Genomic DNA, 19,350 nt, shown 5'->3' on the forward strand with positions numbered 1-19,350 from the left:
TAGGAAACGAGTCATTTGTAAAGATCTACAATAAGGATTGATTTTAAGACTTTGTCATAAGAGTACTTATAACTACTATATTCTACTTGCTAGTCATTTTATACACATTTGTACCAAAAAACAGTATCCTCTTATTTAGGTATAAGAACAATCAGGATCCTGATCTATCTTTCTTTCAGGTATGAGATTTTTAGGCTGATGATGCCCTCATTATGGGTGAAACATGTCCCTATATCTAATATGTTAAGGACTATTTCTTAAATTTAAATAAAAACTCTTATGTATTGAACAGGTGGAATTTATAATCTAATATTATTTGACTTTAAGTACATTTCATTACGGACCATAACATGAGGTTTGTAACATGTAACATACCACTTAATCGAGCAGCTCGTCTTCTTTCTCCCAATTCTTCCCAGCCCAAACTTTGCAACATTTTTGTAACGCTACTCTTTTGTCGGAAATCGACCAGAACAAATCAAACTGCTTTTCTTTGGATTTTTTCCAGTACTTGAATCAGGTAATCGTGGTGAGGGCCCCATGCACTGGAACCATACTCTAGTTGGGGTCTTACCAGAGACTTATATGCCCTCTCCTTTACATCCTTACTACAACCCCTAAACACCCTCATAACCATGTGCAGAGATCTGTGCCCTTTATTTACAATCCCATTTATGTGATTACCCCAAAGAAGATCTTTCCTTATATTAACACCTAGATACTTACAATGATCCCCAAAAGGAACTTTCACCCCATCAATGCAATAATTAAAACTGAGAAGACTTTTCCTATTTGTGAAACTCACAACCAGACTTTTAACCCCGTTTATCAACGTACCATTGCCTGCTGTCCATCTCACAACATTGTCGAGGTCATTTTACAGTTGCTCACAATCTTGTAACTTATTTATTACTCTATACAGAATAACATCATCTGCAAAAAGCCTTACCTCCGATTCCACTTCTTTACTCATATCATATATATAAGAAAACATAAAGGTCCAATAATACTGCCTTGAGAAATTCCCCTCTTAATTATTAGGGTCAGATAAAGCTTCGCCTACTCTAATTCTCTGATCTATTTTCTAGAAATACAGCAACCCGTTCAGTCACTCTTTTGTCTAGTCCAATTGCACTCACTTTTGCCAGTAGTCTCCCATGATCCACCCTATCAAATGCTTTAGACAGGTCAATCGCAATACAGTCCATTTGACCACCTGAATCCAAAATATATCTGCTATATCTTGCTGGAATCCTACAAGTTGAGCTTCAGTGGAATAACGTTCCTAAAACCGAATTGCCTTCTATTGAACCAGTTATCTATTTCACCAACATGTCTAATGTAATCAGAGAGAAGCCTTCCCAAAACTTACATGCAACGCATGTCAAACTTACTAGCCTGTAATTTTCAGCTTTAAGTTGTATCACCCTTTCCTTTATACATAGGGGCTACTATAGCAACTCGCCATTCATTTGGTATAGCTCCGTCAACCAAACAATAATCAAATAAGTACTTCAGATATGGTAATATATCACAACCCATTGTCTTTAGTATATCCCCAGAAATCTTATCCATTCCAGCTGCTTTTCTAGTTTTCAATTTTTGTATCTTATTGTAAATGTCATTGTTACCATATGTAAATTTTAATACTTGTTCATCATTAGTCTCCTTCTCTATCTGGACAGTATCGTTGTAACAAACAATCTTTACATACTGCTGACTGAATACTTCTACCTTTTGAAGATCCTCACATACACACTCCCCTTGTCTTATATATTATTCCTGGTGTGTCCTTTTTGGAATCTGTTTCTGCCTTGGAATACCTATATACCGAGCTCGATAGCAGCAGTTGCTTAAGTGCGGCCAGTATCCAGTAATTGGGAGATAGTGGGTTCGAGCCCCACTGTCAGCAGCCCTGAAGATGGTTTTCCGTGGTTTCCCATTTTCACACCAGGCAAATGCTGTGGCTTTACCTTAATTAAACCCACGGCCGCTTCCTTCCACTTCCTAGGCCTTTCCTATCCCATCGTCGCCATAAGACCTATCTGTGTCGGTGCGACGTAAAACAAAATAGCAAAAGAATACCTATACATACCCTTCCATTTATCCTAAAATTTGTATGACTGCCAATTATGCTTGTAATCATGTTATCCTTAGCTGCCTTCTTTGCTAGATTCAATTTCCTAGCAAGTTCCTTCAATTTCTCCTTATTTCCACAGCCATTCGAGGCACTTCTGGTCCAGCATTTCTGCGTACTTTGAGGAGTCTGGCTTCTTAAAGTTGTATCATGTGTGGAATGGGACTTTCTGAAATCTAACAAAATCTAACAGCAGCATATAGATATTTGACATATTATTGGTCTGTGCTGGATGTTTGATATTGGGAAACAGATTATTTTCATTCATTGTTGACTGATACTACTGCTAGGTACTAAATGAGTGATATTCTATAATTTTGCATATTCAGTATGTTGTCTCGGTTCCCTATCTGCTAACATAGTAATATTTTAAAGGTATCAAACAACGAGCATTGACATGAAATTAGGATTGTAACAGAACTAACTGCCTCTATCAGACTCAGTTTAATAATAATAATGATAATAATAATCATCATGAAAAATGTATGAAATTTCAGACCCTGCTGCACCCAACTCCTCTTAATAAGATGTTTTTTCTTGCAGGTATAGATTTCAAGATTAGGACAATTGAACTAGATGGAAAGAAGATAAAGCTGCAGATCTGGTAAGTGATAGTGATACTTCATACAGATGTACAGATAAGTTGATTCTTTAGTTTTAATAGATCTTGTTTATTCATTTGTTCAATTGTATAATTTTAGGGACACTGCAGGACAGGAACGGTTCCGCACAATCACTACTGCCTATTACCGTGGTGCAATGGGTATTATGTTGGTTTATGATATTACAAACGAGAAAAGTTTTGAGAATATTAAGAATTGGATTAGGAATATCGAGGAAAATGCATCTGCTGATGTAGAAAAAATGCTCTTAGGAAACAAATGTGAATTGAATGAGAAACGTCAGGTCAGTATCTTTGGTTGTCACTGCAGGATATGGTAGCAAATAGTATCTTACTGTTTTAGTAATGTTTCTGATATGGCAGCTGTTTAATAATGGAAGTTTGTTTTCAGGTAACGAAGGAGAGAGGAGAACAGTTAGCGATAGAGTATGGTATAAAATTCATGGAAACTAGTGCAAAGGCGTCTATTCGTGTAGAGGAGGCTTTCTTCACTCTTGCCAGGGATATTAAGACTAAAATGGAAAAGAAACTGGTAAGAATTGTTTTATCAGTTCCATTTCATGTGCTGCCTGTGAATATTTGGACATTGTTGTTCTTCAGAGTTTTCATGCTAATTAGTATCTCCTCTTATTGCTACTCCCTATTCCCACACCGACCTGTCATTGTGTTTATCCTATTATGTGTTCCTATTCTTGTTCTTATCTTTCTATATATGACTTAATTTGACACTTGTTTGATCATTTCTATTACTTAAATTAACCTCTTAACATAAAAGCCAAAGTATAATCGGGATTTTATATATTTATATAAAATAAAAACCTAAGTATACTCGGGAATTTCGGTCACTGATCGGTACCTAATTTAAAGGCCCGAATATACTCGTTTCTTGTTGTTTCTCAATATTTCTGCCAGATGTTCATAAAATTATTACCATATATACTCGTTTCTTGTTTCTCAATATTTCTGCCAGATGTTCATAAAATTATTACTTTAGGTTCCTATTTTTGCCAACAGACGTCTCTGACTCAACCGTAGTGGATGTTGGCGACTCAGGCAGCTCGTTTTTGCGGCTTTTCCATATTTATTGCTATCTAAGTGTACTTCGTCTGTTAACTGAAAATGGAGAATGAAGAAGAGTTTGACATTGAGTTTAGTGAGTCTAATAGGTCTGAATAAGTTTTTGAGGACAGTTTAAAAGAAGTGATAGCTCAAGTTCGTCTGATTGTGATATTGCAAGTGCCAGACAATGGTGTGAAATTGATACTTTCGGAACATTACCACCTGTCCCACCACGTTTTACTTTCATGGTTAACCATGAAATACATTTCCAGCTGTGTAGTGAAGATGTTATGCACTACATTAGTCAGTTCATTGACGATTTTATAGATATTTTGATGCCATGGACTAAGAGATACTCAAGACAGACTACTGCGCCGGAATGGAAGGACACATCAATTGACGAAATTTATATTTTTATCGTGCTAACAATACTGCAAAGCATTGTAAAGAAACCTACATATCAAATGCATTGTTCCAAGACACCGATATTAGCTACACCAATTTTTTGACAATTTCTTCCTTTCAAAAACAATAAAGGTGATCTTTAATCCACCTATTCAATACATTAATTTCCACTTATAGTGGTTACATAAACATACTATCAGTTAAATGGGACATGTTTCGCCCTCAATTCAGGGCATCTTCAGCTTAAAAACAATCTTCAAGAGTACATCTTATATTAATATCGAAGCTAAAAGTTTAGCCAGTTACTAAAATTCAGTATCAAAAAATGTGAGAAATTATACATTATACAAACATGTTGATGGAAACAGTCAATGATTAAACCATAAAAATATTTTGTCAGAGACTAAAACTTATTCTGTTACAAAATTTCTAATTAAAACGGTTCATTAAAAAAAAAAAAAATAGTGGAAAAACAGTGTGACTGATATAATGCCAACGACATGAGGGCGTGAAAAACAAGCACTAAAATGAATGTCATAAAAACATCTTCAGGCCGCTGATGAAATCATGAGCATAATGTGAAAATGAAAATGAAGCATCAGTTGAATTATTGTAGAAGGGGCCGTTAGCACCAGTAGGCAATAAAATTGACTGAGAAGTGTCAGTAGATATTGGAAAATGTTCTATGTTTGTTGAAAGCTGTTATTTGCTATCTACTGTTGCGTTGGTAGCCGCCCTTCTGTTGGCTCCGAGTCTTGTGTTATATTGAGGGCAAAACATGTCCCATTTAACTGATAGTATGTCTGTAACCACAGTGGAAATTAATGTAATGAATAGGTGGATTAAAGATCGCCTTTATTGTTTTTGAAATTTAAATTTTCAATACGGACCAAAAATGAGATTTATAACAAGTAATTTCTTCCTTTCCGAAGATTTGTGAACTTGAAGATGTACCTTCGCTTTCCAGACAATAGTACATATGTTGCAGAAAATCATCCACAACCTAAACAAAACAAAATATGGCCTATCCTGAATCACATGGCTACTAAATTCAGAATTGTATGTACCCCAGAAAGGAATGTGATAATTAACGAAAGCTTGCTGCTGTATAAAGGACGATTGGGCTGGGTCCAATAACTGCCTCTCAAGAGAGCCAGATTTGATAGCAAAACATTCATGCTATATGATTCAGCTACAGGTTATGTTTGGCCCCTGATCATATACACGGGCAAGGACTGTAAATTTGATGACTACAAACATCTACCTATGACAGTGATGAAACCCCTGCTGAATAACTGTGGATAACTATTACAGTTCTCCCCAACTAGGTGACATTCTGATTACCAATCGCACAGATACATTAGGCTCTGTGTGTGCCGATAGAACAGATGCCTCCAAATTTCTGGAGCACGAAACTCAAGAAGGGGGAGATTGCAGCATTCCAGCGAGGTAAATTGATTGCAATAAAGTGGAAAGACAAGAGAGATGTCTGCATCCTGTCTACTATCCATAATGCAGAGAAAAAACGCAGAAGACTGAAAAAGGAAATTCATCATCTTCATTCCCTATTTCCAGCTTCCCAGGTCAGGTTGTGAATCAAGGACCTCCATCGCTGCCTATCTCTCCACAACTCTTCTCCTTTTTTAAGTACATCTTCTGGTTTTCCTCCCCTCTTCTCTATGCACTCCCACACTGAATGTCACCTCTTTTGGGGTCTTCCACGTGTTCTCTTTCCTGTTAACTTCTCTGAAAAAGGTGTTTTTTTCTTTTTTTTCTATTTTTCTTTTTTGCACTCTCTTCTCCCATTCTCATATCACTTTAGCTTTGTTCTTTCTATCCTGTCTTGAAGTTTCAAGATTCCTGTCTTTTTCCTTATCTCTTCATTTCTAATTCTATCCTTTTTGGACTTGCCCTCGGGTACCTCTTAGGAATAACTGAAATCTGTGTCCGCGTATAATGAAACAATGTGGGGGTGGGGTGTTGATAAAGAAGATCAACACACTGTTACTAACACCCTGCCACAGAAGAGAGAAAGGAAGTGTTATAGGAAGGTATATTTTCCCCTGTTGGAACTAGCAGTATGGAATGCAGTTCATCATGATCTTCATTTCCCATTTCCAGCTTCCCAGGTCGGGTTGTGAATCAAGGACCTCCATCGCTGCTTCTCTCCTCCACTCTGCAGTATGGAAAACACGAGGAAAGGAGGATGCTCTTGACTTTTCTATGGCTCTCGTTGAGAAAACGATTGCACAACAACACACAGAGGAATTTTTTCCGAAAGCAGCAGGTCGTCGCATCAGCAAAAGCAACCCCAATGCAACTTATTGGCTGCCATTTTCAATCATGATTCCTCCAAAGGATAAGAAGGAAAACCTAACAAGGATGTGCAGCAGTGTGCGCGATGTTAGAGGGAAGAAAGCACAAAGTTCAAACATTGTGAAACATTGCCCCTGCTGCTGAAAGTTTCTGCTGTAAAGACAGTGAAACCATAAATGAAATGTGTGGGAGTTTGACATGTACTTCTTGGCACGAGGACTTCTCTAATGTTGTCTTCATATGGATAAAACTAATATCCACCATGAGAGGGGAAGACTGGTTTTGAAAACTAATGCTAACTGGTGGTCCATAGTCTTTTGCCAGTTTGTGTACTGAGTCAATTCATAGGCTTCTTTAGTAAGAGAGAAGAGATACACCATCTTGTGTAGTGAAGGCAGTCTGAGAACAATATCCCCAAGAAGGAGGTAGATATGTAGGATTCCTGGCTGCTGAGAGGCAAGAACCAGAATACTTTGATTAATAACAAATTCAAGCATATATTTAGAATATTTCAAATTACTCCTTAACATACATAGAAGCACGCTTTGCAACAGGAGCAGGTTTCATTCTCCTCATATTTAGTGTGTGCACAGAACCTTTTTTAACAAGTTTTCTATTTTGTCTCAGGAGTCCGGCTTTATATTTATTTGATATTTAATAGTCCTGCTCTCTGAAACGTGTAGAGCATATGAAACTATGTTGGGTTGGTGAGAAATTAGTGCGAATAATTTGTAATAGCTAAGCGCAATATGTCTCTGGACATTTCTCTCTACTGAGGAATCTGTGTAAACCTACACTTTCTTCCTTCGATGTTTTCAAAGTGCTTGTGTGGTTGCATCCATAACAACATAGTAAACCACATTTTCATTTAGGTATCATTTACAGTAGCTAAATATGCCGAACCAACAGTTGCACTGCTTGATTCTGCTACACCTACTAACACCATGCAAAAGGCGGTTCGCCAATAGTGACGTCACTCGCTCAAGCATTGTGGCAGTTTCACGCTTATAACTCTGAATAATATAAAATAATGCAATAGGGCTTTCAGCCAAAATAAGTTGCCTGGACCTTTAATAATAATGTCCCAATATTGAGGTATTCCAAATTTACTCGCATATTCCCTTCTCTTTACTTACTAGTTTTGCCATATGAAATTTGAAAAAGGCAAATTACTTGAAAATTGTATATCAGAAGGAAGGAGATCGGAAAAGTCTTCATGAATACCAGAATATTGTTTATTTAAGGAAAGCCTACCACCTATTATGATGGGCTCTCTTTCTGCAGTACTCTGTCTCGAAAATCTGCAGCTTGTTTCCAGTCATTCGACCGGGTCAGGAATGGAATGAATGAATGAATGAATGAATTAAGTCCCCATTTAGCGGCGAGGATAGGAATTGTGCCAGCTGCCAAAGCCTGTCACACTCCTCTGGGGCAATGATTAATGAATGACACATGGAATGAAATGATATTGGAGAGTGTTACTGGAACGAAAGATGGCACGGAAAACCAGAGTACCCGGAGAAAGACCTGTCCCGCCTCCGCTTTGTCCAGCACAAATCTCACACTGAGTGACCGGGATTTGAACCACGGAACCCAGTGGTGAGAGGCCGGCACACTGCCGCCTGAGCCATGAAGGCTCCTTACTCTATCTTCAGGATCATCTATTTCTGTTGCACATTACTGGTATTCCCTGTAAAACAAAATTATTTTTTAGTGATATTGCTGCATTGGTATTTCTGTTTCTCATTTTTTCTAAAATGTAATGTATATTTCTACCCACTTCTCTTGCCTGATCACTTGCAAATGAATAGGGAAAATTTATTGATTTTTTGGTGTCAAAATGTTTTAACTCACCTTAAGAAAACTCCAGCAGTTCTTTTTATTAGGCAGCAGGTTAGTAATATTTCGAATGACTTATACTGGTATTTTAATTCAAAATACAAACTTAGGCACCCAGTGTACACAAACTGACACATTATAAAACAATTTATGCTTCAAATAATGGGGAAAAAAATCTTTTAGAGCTACACTCTTCAAACTCTTTGCTCGTCTGCATTCCTATTGCTGATTACTGCTCCATAAATATGTGGCATTCTTCTGGTTAGTTCTTCCAACAACTCTTGGTTATAGCTCTCTGTTTTTAAGTATTGAGAAGGTGGAGCAATAAATCTTGTATTCATTTTAAGTTATAGCTCCCTGTGCTTGCAAAAGGCATTGTCAGAGATCTTCACAACTGTTGACAGAAAATTGTTTTGTCTCTATTGAATTCACCCAACAACTCAATAAGGATAAATCGGGTGACTGAGGGGGGCCAGGTCATTTACTTCTAGAGCTCCTGATGATTCTTTGTTTCTTGCATACTTCTTGCAGATGTGTATTTCTGGTCATTGTCTTCCACTAGAACAAATCCTCTTCCAATAAGTTGAGTTCCAGATTGTATTTTATTGCTCAATAGAATGCACTGATACTGCTTCATGACACCTTCCATTCTCACATAGTCTTCTACCTTATTATTAATGAAATAACCTCAAACTATAATGCTACCACCCCCATGCTTCACAGGTTGTGTTTGGCAGCCTTCTAGCATTATTTATCCTGGCTGCGAATTGCTGGGATTGTACCTTAAGGCCACAGCCGCTTCCTTTCTTGCCCTTTCCCATCCCATTGTTGCTGTAAGACCTATTTGTAATACCAATATTAATTGTCGGTTATTGGACATTATAAATTTTCCAGCTAACTCATTCCTGGTTGCCAGCGTTTTGCCCCCTTGTGCTATGTTGGGCTCATCAGTTGGTACATAGCACACCCACCAAGATGCATGGCTAGTGCATACCGTGGAGGTCACTGCGTAGGCTAGTGCCCATGCACTATGAGAGACTTTGTCTCTTTACCAAAAATTGATGCCTGCTTGGCTATCAGATGATATAGATGTTGATTCCAAGTAGCCTACGCAGTGGCCTCCACGATATGCACTAGCCAGCGTCTTGGCAGGTGAGCTAGATATCAACTGATGAGCCCAACCTACCACACGAGGGCGAAACGCTGGCAACCAGGAATGAGTTAGCTGGAAAATTTGTAATGTCCAATAACGGACCATTTATATTGGTATTATAAATTTACTCATTCGGGACAAATATTTCAGGTTCACTATGGGAATCAACATCTATATCATCAGACCTATTTGTGTCGGTGTGACTTAAAGTAAATACTAATTTAAAAAAAACTGCAGACGTACTAACGATGATTTGACCCAGTTTCTCAAATTTTGACTTGTCACTCCATAGCATCAGATCAGTGGTTCAATCCCTGTGTTGTCTGGCCTGCTGAAGTCTGAGATTTTATGTCTTGTCTGCATGTTAAAAAGCTTTTTGGCAGATACATGTCTGCAGTTTAAGATCACAATGTGTTAATCTACAGCAGCAGATCATCTTCTAGGATGTCTACTGCATACTCAGTCTTTGTGAGTGCTTTTCTCTTGTCTTTGCTTCAAACCAGAGCGAATGCCAAGTTCAGAAATCATCAATTTTTCAGTACTCTGCTGGTTTGACCAACAAACTGTCCTGTAGACACAGGCCACAGCATGCTTTTCTTCTTTTTTTTTCCCTGCAGTGAGCCTATTCTGCAAGAATTGGAGCAGTACCGTACTGAGCAGGCATCAGTGTTGAAAAACTGTCTAAACCAAAAGACATTGGAATTTGTATTATAGCTAACAATAGCTGATTTCAACAACAGGCAACAGAGTATTTTAAGTTTTATAAATGCTTTGTTATAGCAATATAACAATCTGTGCTGACATTTGGTGTGCACAGCCTGAAAGTTATACCGTGCATTAGAAATGATTCTTCACATCAGGCAGTAAAGCTGCAGCCTATCCAAGTGCACATTTCAGTTGGCAGTGTGTCTGCTCAGGGTCAGATGCAAGCGGACAGATAGTGCAACACAATGAATCAAGAGATTAAAAGCACAATGGTTCTGCAATAATGTAAGCCTGGTTATTATTTTTTGTATACCAGGTTCACAGCAGATGTTGAAAAAGTTTACCATGAAATTCCAAGCATAGAACAGTGCTTTTGCACTTACTATTAAAAACATTCACCTATGAATCACTACGCACGGAGTTCACAAAATTTGTTATGGCTACTTTTAATTCCTGAATTGTTCTGGGAGTAGACTGATAAACTAAGGACTTGTCAGCACCCCAGTAAAAAATTTTAGAAGTTGACAAAACAGGACTACATGGTTGCCAGAGCCCTTGTGAAATTAAATGGTACCTCGAATATATCACTTGAAAATTGCATGGAACGATTGGAGGTATGAGCTGCAGCTCCGTCTTGGAAGAATGAACCCATAATTTGTATCATTCAGTTCATTACAGTAAACTTCTAAATCTATCGTGCTGTTAAAGAATATTGGCTGAATAATTATTGAACATTAGATTGCAGTCCACACACCAATCTTTTGAGAATGAAGTTGTGTTTACGAATTGCATTTTCAGATGTCCAGAGTCAGGCATTTTGACTGTTTGTCACCTGTTAAATGAAGCCAAGATTCATTGGTAAAATTATTCTAGTTACCGTGGTTTGGTGGATCAGCAGAGGTGAAAGAAGGTGCCGGGGTGAATGGGTCTAACTACCAAATCAAAGTTAATTTAAAACTTTAACAAAGGTTATATTTTCTGAGTTTTAACAATTAATAACAACAAAAATCTAACAACTTTGACTAGGTGAAGAAACAAGACTAGGAAGGATTCAAGATTTCAGAATTATAATACTTTCGGGCTATAAGCCCCTAGTTTTACAAGTTTGAGCTCCTAGCTCAGCATTACCAAACAATGATTTGTTCAAAGGGCGGAAATCTCCTAAAACATGGAGCACCAGCTCCGTAATTTACAATGTCAAGCCTACTAGGGGCACTTTTACAATACTAGAAAAGAGCTGACACGCTCTCAGTTTTTCAAGCCTATTCAAGGCAATATCAGACCTTACAATAACTTGCCATCAAGGCACAATTTACAAAAATGAAACAGGGGTATCTCGTACCCAGCCTACAGCGCCTTCGTGTAAAAGAAATAATGGTTAAATAAATGGCCCAAGCACAAAATGAAAGGAGGTGAATACTTGCACTCCTCTATGCAGCTTCTTAAAACCTAACAGGCACTAGGCCGATGAAACAGAGGCTATTCCCAAACTATGGAGGTGACCCGTCTAAGAAAGAAATTTAAAACATTAAGGAAGGGAAGAAAATCAGTTACCAAAACATAGTCGCCTGAAAACCAAAATGAAGGGGAGCTCGAGAGGTTAAATCACTCTCCATCCCCGAAAGTTTTTACTTAAGCCGGCAGAACTTACATTTTAGAGAAAAAGGTTACATATTAAAGTTTCGGACCTTTCCTGCGGGTTAAACTGCTGAGCTAGCAAGAAAAAAGATGTTAAACGGCCTTTACCTTGCTGAAGACCTGCTGCCTGATGAGAGGCGCCACCCGCCTCGGGCTTCACATCCACACACTTAGATAGACGTTGATCAAATGGCCAAGAGACGTGAAAATCGGCAGTTTATAAACCCTCGGGGAAAGTTCTAGACCTTTCATGAATAAAACAGCCACACCCACTCATTTTTATTGAGTAGCTTAAAGTTACACACCAAATCGAAGAAGAAGCCTGTGATTGGTAGAAAATTAATTACAGAAATTCTTGATTGGTTAAATTCAAAACAGGCGGAAAGAAAGGATAAATATTGCCAACCCAAAAATGAACAAAATTTAGTAAAGGAAAAACTTATGAAAACAAAATTTCTTCTGAAAGGTTTTCACTTTGCACCAGAGTGCATGATCATAGTTTTTTTAGTGACCTCTATGATAGAATGTCCAAACTCTTGCTGAATGGAAAACAAAACAAGTAGAATTTCACGTAGTTCAGGAAACTTCACCAAAAATTTTTTTTACGGTAGTGACATCTTCTGAGAAAATTTATAAGTTGGTCCAGTTTTAAGTTCCGAGTTTCTCCTGGAGAGGAGGTTTGATTGGCGCAAGATTTAGAAGTGCGGCATAGAGGTGTACCTCCCGGTACAGACCTTCCCTCCCCACCCCAAATGTCCTTCCAAGGTGTGACACAGAAGAATTTTGAAAACAGAATTATTTAAATTTGAAGGTTTTTTTTTTTTTAAGTAGTTCGGTAGCAACTAGTTGAATTTTAGCATTAGAGAGTCTTTGTTGCTGTATACTTTGAAATACATGCTGCTAATTTTGCGGCAAGTCCTGCCGCTACAGTTATCCCGTTGAGGTCGCCCGGACCCCTCAAGTACCCTCAGATACACCTCTCCCGCTACTATGAGAGGGGTAGTCGTGGTGAAGGACGCCGCAGATCAAAGATATATGTACAGTCCCCTGATGAGTTGGTGGTCGGTGCGCCGCACTTTAACCTTTGCCGGGAGATGGATTCCGGCTCGCCGTACACAGGTAGACATCACGGGAGTGGAGTGGGCCTGTACCCTACGTCGGTGGCGGTACGGCGACGAACGGCTGTGGGGACGATGAAACAGTAAGATCTCGGCGACAGAAAAGTGTTGTTGGTGACTTGTGATTTTAGGGTACGATCTTCGTTGGTGAAGCTGAGGTCTGGGCAGCTTGGAAGGCTCTTTTTATTCTTTTTGCCATTTGTGTGGATTTGCAGGGGACAGGGGCTTGGTAATGGCCACTCGGGAACTGACAGCAGGAAAACCGGAGGGAAAGATCGTACATTTAGATAACCAATTACAAAGTGCAGAAGGCCTTAGATTTAGAGGAAATATAACCTTCAAAGTTCCTGCTAAAGGTTAATGGCTAAGTTACATTGACATTACACAGGTTTCACCTGAGACTGGTGAACTTTAAATATCCTCTCCTTGGCTGGATTACTCGCCAACAATGTTACTGGAGTTAGGAAATCCATAATGGTGCACGACCCATGAAATCTGGTGGCAAGCTTGCCCGCGGGAACAAAGTTTTTTAACCATGACTTGATCTCCTACTTTTAAATTGGTGGACATCCATCCACGATCATATCTTTCCCTAACCTTTCATGAGAAACTTTAAGATTTTCCTTAGCCTTCTTCCAAAGATCTCTAATATTATCGGGATCTATTGTCTCTGGTAGAATATCACTAAGTGACTAAAGGTTAGAGATCGGGGTGTTAGGCACAAACTTAAACATTAAAGAAGCTGGAGTGAACTTATTCATGAACCGCCGAATTCAAAGCGAAGGCCAGCCAATGCAGGGACGTATCCATCTGGAATGATCTTCATGATGGTAGGCAATTAGAGCCGATCTCAGGTTACGATTGACCCGCTCAGCCAGAGATGGTTGAGGATAATACGCCGAAGTAGTTACATGAGAGATGGACAGATCAAAACAATTTACGGAGGAGATTGGAGGTAAAGGCTTTAGCATTATCGGAAACTAGATATTGACACGGACCAAAAGAAGCAAAGATAGTATTTAAACAAGCAATGGTGGACTGAGCGGTAGCCAGCTTAGTCGGAAATAACCAGGAAAATCATGTGAAACCCTCTATACACACAAGAATGATTTTATTGGCGTTCCCCTTTGATTGGGGGAAGGGTCCTACGTAGTCGATATACAGGCGTTCCATGGGGTGCGACGCTTGATGAGAAGACAATAGACCTAACTTAGTGGACAAGGTGGGCTTACTAAGCAAACAAGATTTACAAGCCTTTACCAATTCACGAATTTCACCGTCCATACCTTTCCAAATGAACATCTCGCGGATCTTTTCTCGAGTTTTGAAGATGCGTAAATGTCCCCCTAATGGGGTCTCATGGTAGTACTTGAAGATCATAGGTACAAGAACAGCTGGAACCACAACTTTCGTCTTCTGATCATGCCTCGACGGGCAACATAATACCCCATTCCTCAACACATAAGGGACGACATGTTCCCCAGAAGAAAGGGTTTCCACAATGGGAGTCAGCACTGGATCTTCACGTTGATATTTTTCAATATCCCTAAACAACATGGGGGCATCAGTTAGAATGGCATTTACACAAGTAGGTATAGACTCGGGAAGAGAAGAACTGTCTTCCTGTTCAGTGGTCTCCACATCATTAGAAAACATACGGCTTAGTCCGTCTGCCACAACATTTTCAGACCCTCTTATGTGCCTAACATCAAACTGGAAGGCAGAAATCCTGATGGCCCAGCGGGCTATGCGACAAGTACGACGCGGCCTAGCTAAGACCCAGCTTAAGTTTTGGTTATCAGTTTCCAAGTTGAACTTGGCGTGTTCCAGATAGAGGCGGAACTTCTCTAGTGCAAATAAGACTGCCAAACCCTCAAGTTCATAGATGGAATACTTGACTTCTTGAGTCGATAGTCCTAGATGCATAGGCGATGGGTCGCTTCCGAAGTTCAGTCTCTTGAAGAAGCACAGCAGCCACCGTCGACGATGACGCGTCGGTTTGAACAATGAATTTCTTTGAGAAATCAGGCATGGCAAGAACGGGCATTACAAAGGGCTAATTTCAGGTCTTCAAAAGCGGCTTGTTGAGAAGGCCCCCACTCAAATTTAACGCCTTTTCTACGGAGTAAGTTCAAGGGCGCCGCTCTGTTAGTGAAATTAGGAATAAATTTTCTGAAGAAATTCACCATGCCGATGAACCTGGCAATACCTTTGATGTCCTTAGGAGGTTTAAAATTACGGATGGCCTGTGTTCTAGAATGATCAACAGCAACACCCTCGGGCGACACAATATGCCCTAGGAATGACATGGAAGGTTTAGCGAAAGCCACCTTGGACAACTTCACAGTTAACCCTGCCTTACGAAGGCAATTAAGGACCTCTTTCAGATGATCTAGATGTTCCTCAAAGGTCTCAGAAAATATGACGACATCATCAAGATAATGGTATAAGTATTCAAATTTGATGTCGGAGAAGACCCTATCTAGCAGTCTCGTGAGCACAGCTGCTCCCGTGGGGAGCCCGAAAGGCACGCGGTTGTACTCGTGCAAGTTCCAATCCGTGGCAAAGGCAGTGAGATGCTTGGATTCTTCAGCTAGGGGGATTTGATTATACGCCTGATTAAGGTCTAAGATAGTAAAGAACTTAGCTTTCCAAAACCATGAAAAACAAGAGTGAAGGTCGGGAAGAGGCACAGATTGTAACACCAACTTCCGATTTAATGCCCTATAGTTAATCACAGGCCTGAAGCCACCTTGGGGTTTCGGAACTAGGAAAATAGGCGAAGAATACGCCGACTTAGAGGGTCGAATTATACCATCTTTCAGCATCTGGTCTATGATCTCCTTCAGAGCCTTAATTTTAGGTGGAGATAACCTATAAGGTGGAAATCTAACTGGAATCGAATTGGTAACCTCAATCTTGTATTCAATAAGGTCAGTAACACCAAGGGTACCAGAAAAAACATCTGGAAACGACTGACACAACTTACAAATACTCTCAGCCTGCTCCTCAGTTAGATGTGTAAGGTCTAACATCTCATCCTTGGTAGGCGAAACAGATGAACATGACACAGAATTACATTTTAGTAAGGGGATTTTGAAATTACTAGCAATTTGAAAGTGCACGACTTGCTCTGAATGTCGAGCACTGGACCAGTAAAAGAAATGAAATCCACTCCCAATATAATGGGGCAAGACAAGTGCTTAGCCACAAACAGTTTAACTTTCCAAGTGAATTTAGCAGTCCTAATTTTGGCAAAGATGAAACCTAAAATTTCTAATGGAGAAGAGTTAGCCGAAACGTATTGAACCGAAGACAAACAATAATCAGAAAATTTACAGGCTGACTTTAATTTGGAATACCATTCAGCCGAAATAATGGAACACACACTCCCAGCGTCTAATATTGCAGTAATCGGTTCATCATTCAACTCAGTTTTCAGAAAAGTTACCAGTGCGGGGGTCTCCGCCGCAATCTTAAGACATTCTTTGGGACCTTCGAATGCTAAATTAGAAGAGCCCTGACTTTTCCCTGAGCTTTCATCGGGTTTAATGGGGCTGAGCCTGAAGAAGATGAGCACGCCGACTCAGCCGATGCCACTAGTCACTTTTGATTATTTGCGTTGGTGGAGGTTGCACCAGAAGTTGAACAGGAGTGGGTGCTCTTAGCATTCGGGGAATTATTGGCAATATGTGAAAAAGAGCCGCATTTAAAATAGCCTTGGGATGACCCTGTTCCATTCTTTGTCCTGCTGGATTTAATCAAAGGACATTTATTCCGGCGATGATCTGCTGACCCACAAGCATAACATTTGCGGGTTGTGGAAGTTCGACGAGGTGGAGGCCGAAAATTACTCGAAGACGGAGGGGGCTCCTTCGCGACACGTAAGGTGTCGACATACCTAACTCCTTCAGCTTAGACAGCCATAGCTTTTAACTCTGCAAAAGTTTGAGGACGCGCCGCAAAACACAGATATGACCTGTAGGGTGGTGAAATCCCTTCCACAATGGCCTGCACAATTTGGTCTTCTGGGAAATTAAGAGCAAATACCCTTGTGTAGAATTTAATGTCTTGGATGAAGTCGGCAAGATTTTCATCCAGTCGCAGTACTCTGTAATAATACTTTTGAATTAGTGATGACCTCGCTCGAGCCGGAATGAAATTTGCTAGCAAATGGACGTGGAAGTCTTCTATAGATGACTGTTCAGCAAATGCTCTTACTATTTTGTCTGAGGGGACACCAATGGAATAAGGATAAATAATCTGAAGAATTTGAGAAGGGGAAAGAGAAAACACTAGAGCGTGATCTTGAAACTCAACTAAAAACCTTAAGAATGCAATGACATCATTAGTAGAATTGAAAACCTAGAAATACCCCTAAGCAACATCGCCAAAGGATGAGGCAAACTACAGAACCCAGGTGACATAATAGGTATAGGCCTAGGGGGCAAAGAAGCTAGTTCAGAGATTGCATTATTCAAAGAGAATGGTGGAATGGATGAACGGTGCTCAAATTCCTTTCCTAATAGGGCAGAAGTTTGTTGAGTAGCTACCAATCTTCTACCTTCTTCACCCTTGGAAGAATCCTCCTCATTAGCTATGTTTACCACAGTAGGTTGGTCGGTTTCGGGAGTAGCAGACCCATTTAACAATTGACTAACTTTACTGGACATTTTAGAAAAGTGTTCAACAAGGTTACTTGCCTCCTTACCCTGAACTTCGTTTAACTTCAGAGACAATAGATCGCTAACTCTATGGAAAAAATGGAATAGTCAAGCTTGCACACGTTTAAGTTGATTAGGCGATGGATCACTTACTTCAAAAAAACTAACTACAGATGCTAGCTCAGTAGTGTTGTCCGTGATCGTGGAGAGAACGTCATCAATATCTTTCTCTCCCAAGGTTGGGATACTAATTGGCAATTCAAGGGATTCCTTAAGCTTGGTAGTATCGGCTGCAACTGTGCCTCCAGATTGAACCTTTCTAATAGCTATTCGTAAATCAGTTCCTCCTTGCGCAAATAGCCGGGATGGAGGACTTCGCGAGGGCCGGACATGATAAGATTTACAAATTTAGAAAATTCCAGCAACTGAGAAAATTGTTCGAGTACAAATCGAAGCCAATGTTTAGCCATCAGAAGGGGCTCTGCTACCACTTGATACCGTGGTTTGGTGGATCAGCAGAGGTGAAAGGTGCTGGGGTGAATGGGTCTAACTACCAAATCAAAGTTAATTTAAAACTTTAACAAAGGTTATATTTTCTGAGTTTTAACAATTAATAACAACAAAAATCTAACAACTTTGACTAGGTGAAGAAACAAGACTAGGAAGGATTCAAGATTTCAGAATTATAACACTTTTGGGCTACAAGCCCCTAGTTTTACAAGTTTGAGCTCCTAGCTCAGCATTACCAAACAATGATTTATTCAAAGGGCAGAAATCTCCTAAAACATGGAGCACCAGCTCCGTAATTTACAATGTCAAGCCTCCTAGGGCCACTTTTACAATACTAGAAAAGAGCTGACACGCTCTCAGTTTTTCAAGCCTATTCAAGGCAATATCGGACCTTACAATAACTTGCCATCAAGGCACAATTTACAAAAATGAAACAGGGGTATCTCGTACCCAGCCTACAGCGCCTTCGTGTAAAAGAAATAATGGTTAAATAAATGGCCCAAGCACAAAATGAAAGGAGGCGAATACTTGCACTCCCCTATGCAGCTTCTTAAAACCTAACAGGCACTAGGCCGATGAAACAGGGGCTATTCCCAAACTATGGAGGTGACCTGTCTAAGAAAGAAATTTAAAACATTAAGGAAGGGAAGAAAATCAGTTACCAAAACGTAGTCACCTGAAAACCAAAATGAAGGGGAGCTCGAGAGGTTAAATCACTCTCTATCCCCGAATTACAGTTACAGATTTTTTAAGTTTTTTACTTAAGCCGGCAGAACTTACATTTTAGAGAAAAAAGTTACATATTAAAGTTTCGGACCTTTCCTGCGGGTTAAACTGCTGAGCTAGCAAGAAATAAGATGTTAAATGGCCATTACCTTGCTGAAGACCTGCTGCCTGATGAGAGGCGCCACCCGCCTCCGGCTTCACATCCACACACGTAGACAGACGTTGATCAAATGGCCAAGAGACGTGAAATCGGCAGTTTATAAACCCTCGGGGAAAGTTCTAGACCTTTCATGAATAAAACAGCCACACCCACTCATTTTTATTGGGTAGCTTAAAGTTACACACCAAATCGAAGAAGAAGCCTGTGATTGGTAGGAAATTAATTACAGAAATTCTTGATTGGTTAAATTCAAAACAGGCGGAAAGAAAGGATAAATATTGCCAACCCGAAAATGAAT

General features: G+C 39.7%; 1 protein-coding gene across 1 annotated transcript in view; it reads left to right on the forward strand.

The window, feature by feature from the left end:
- Rab8 (RAS oncogene family member Rab8) overlaps positions 1-19,350 on the forward strand; it is a 112,607-nt gene that overhangs the window by 30,810 nt on the left and 62,447 nt on the right. Inside the window, exons 2-4 of the mRNA XM_067137003.2 lie at positions 2,681-2,741; positions 2,839-3,043; positions 3,151-3,291. Coding sequence (XP_066993104.1) covers positions 2,681-2,741; positions 2,839-3,043; positions 3,151-3,291 — 407 coding nt within the window. The remainder of the gene's footprint in view (positions 1-2,680; positions 2,742-2,838; positions 3,044-3,150; positions 3,292-19,350) is intronic.

Source organism: Anabrus simplex, chromosome 1, assembly GCF_040414725.1.
Source record: "Anabrus simplex isolate iqAnaSimp1 chromosome 1, ASM4041472v1, whole genome shotgun sequence".
In the NCBI taxonomy this organism is placed as follows: Eukaryota; Metazoa; Arthropoda; class Insecta; order Orthoptera; family Tettigoniidae; genus Anabrus; species Anabrus simplex.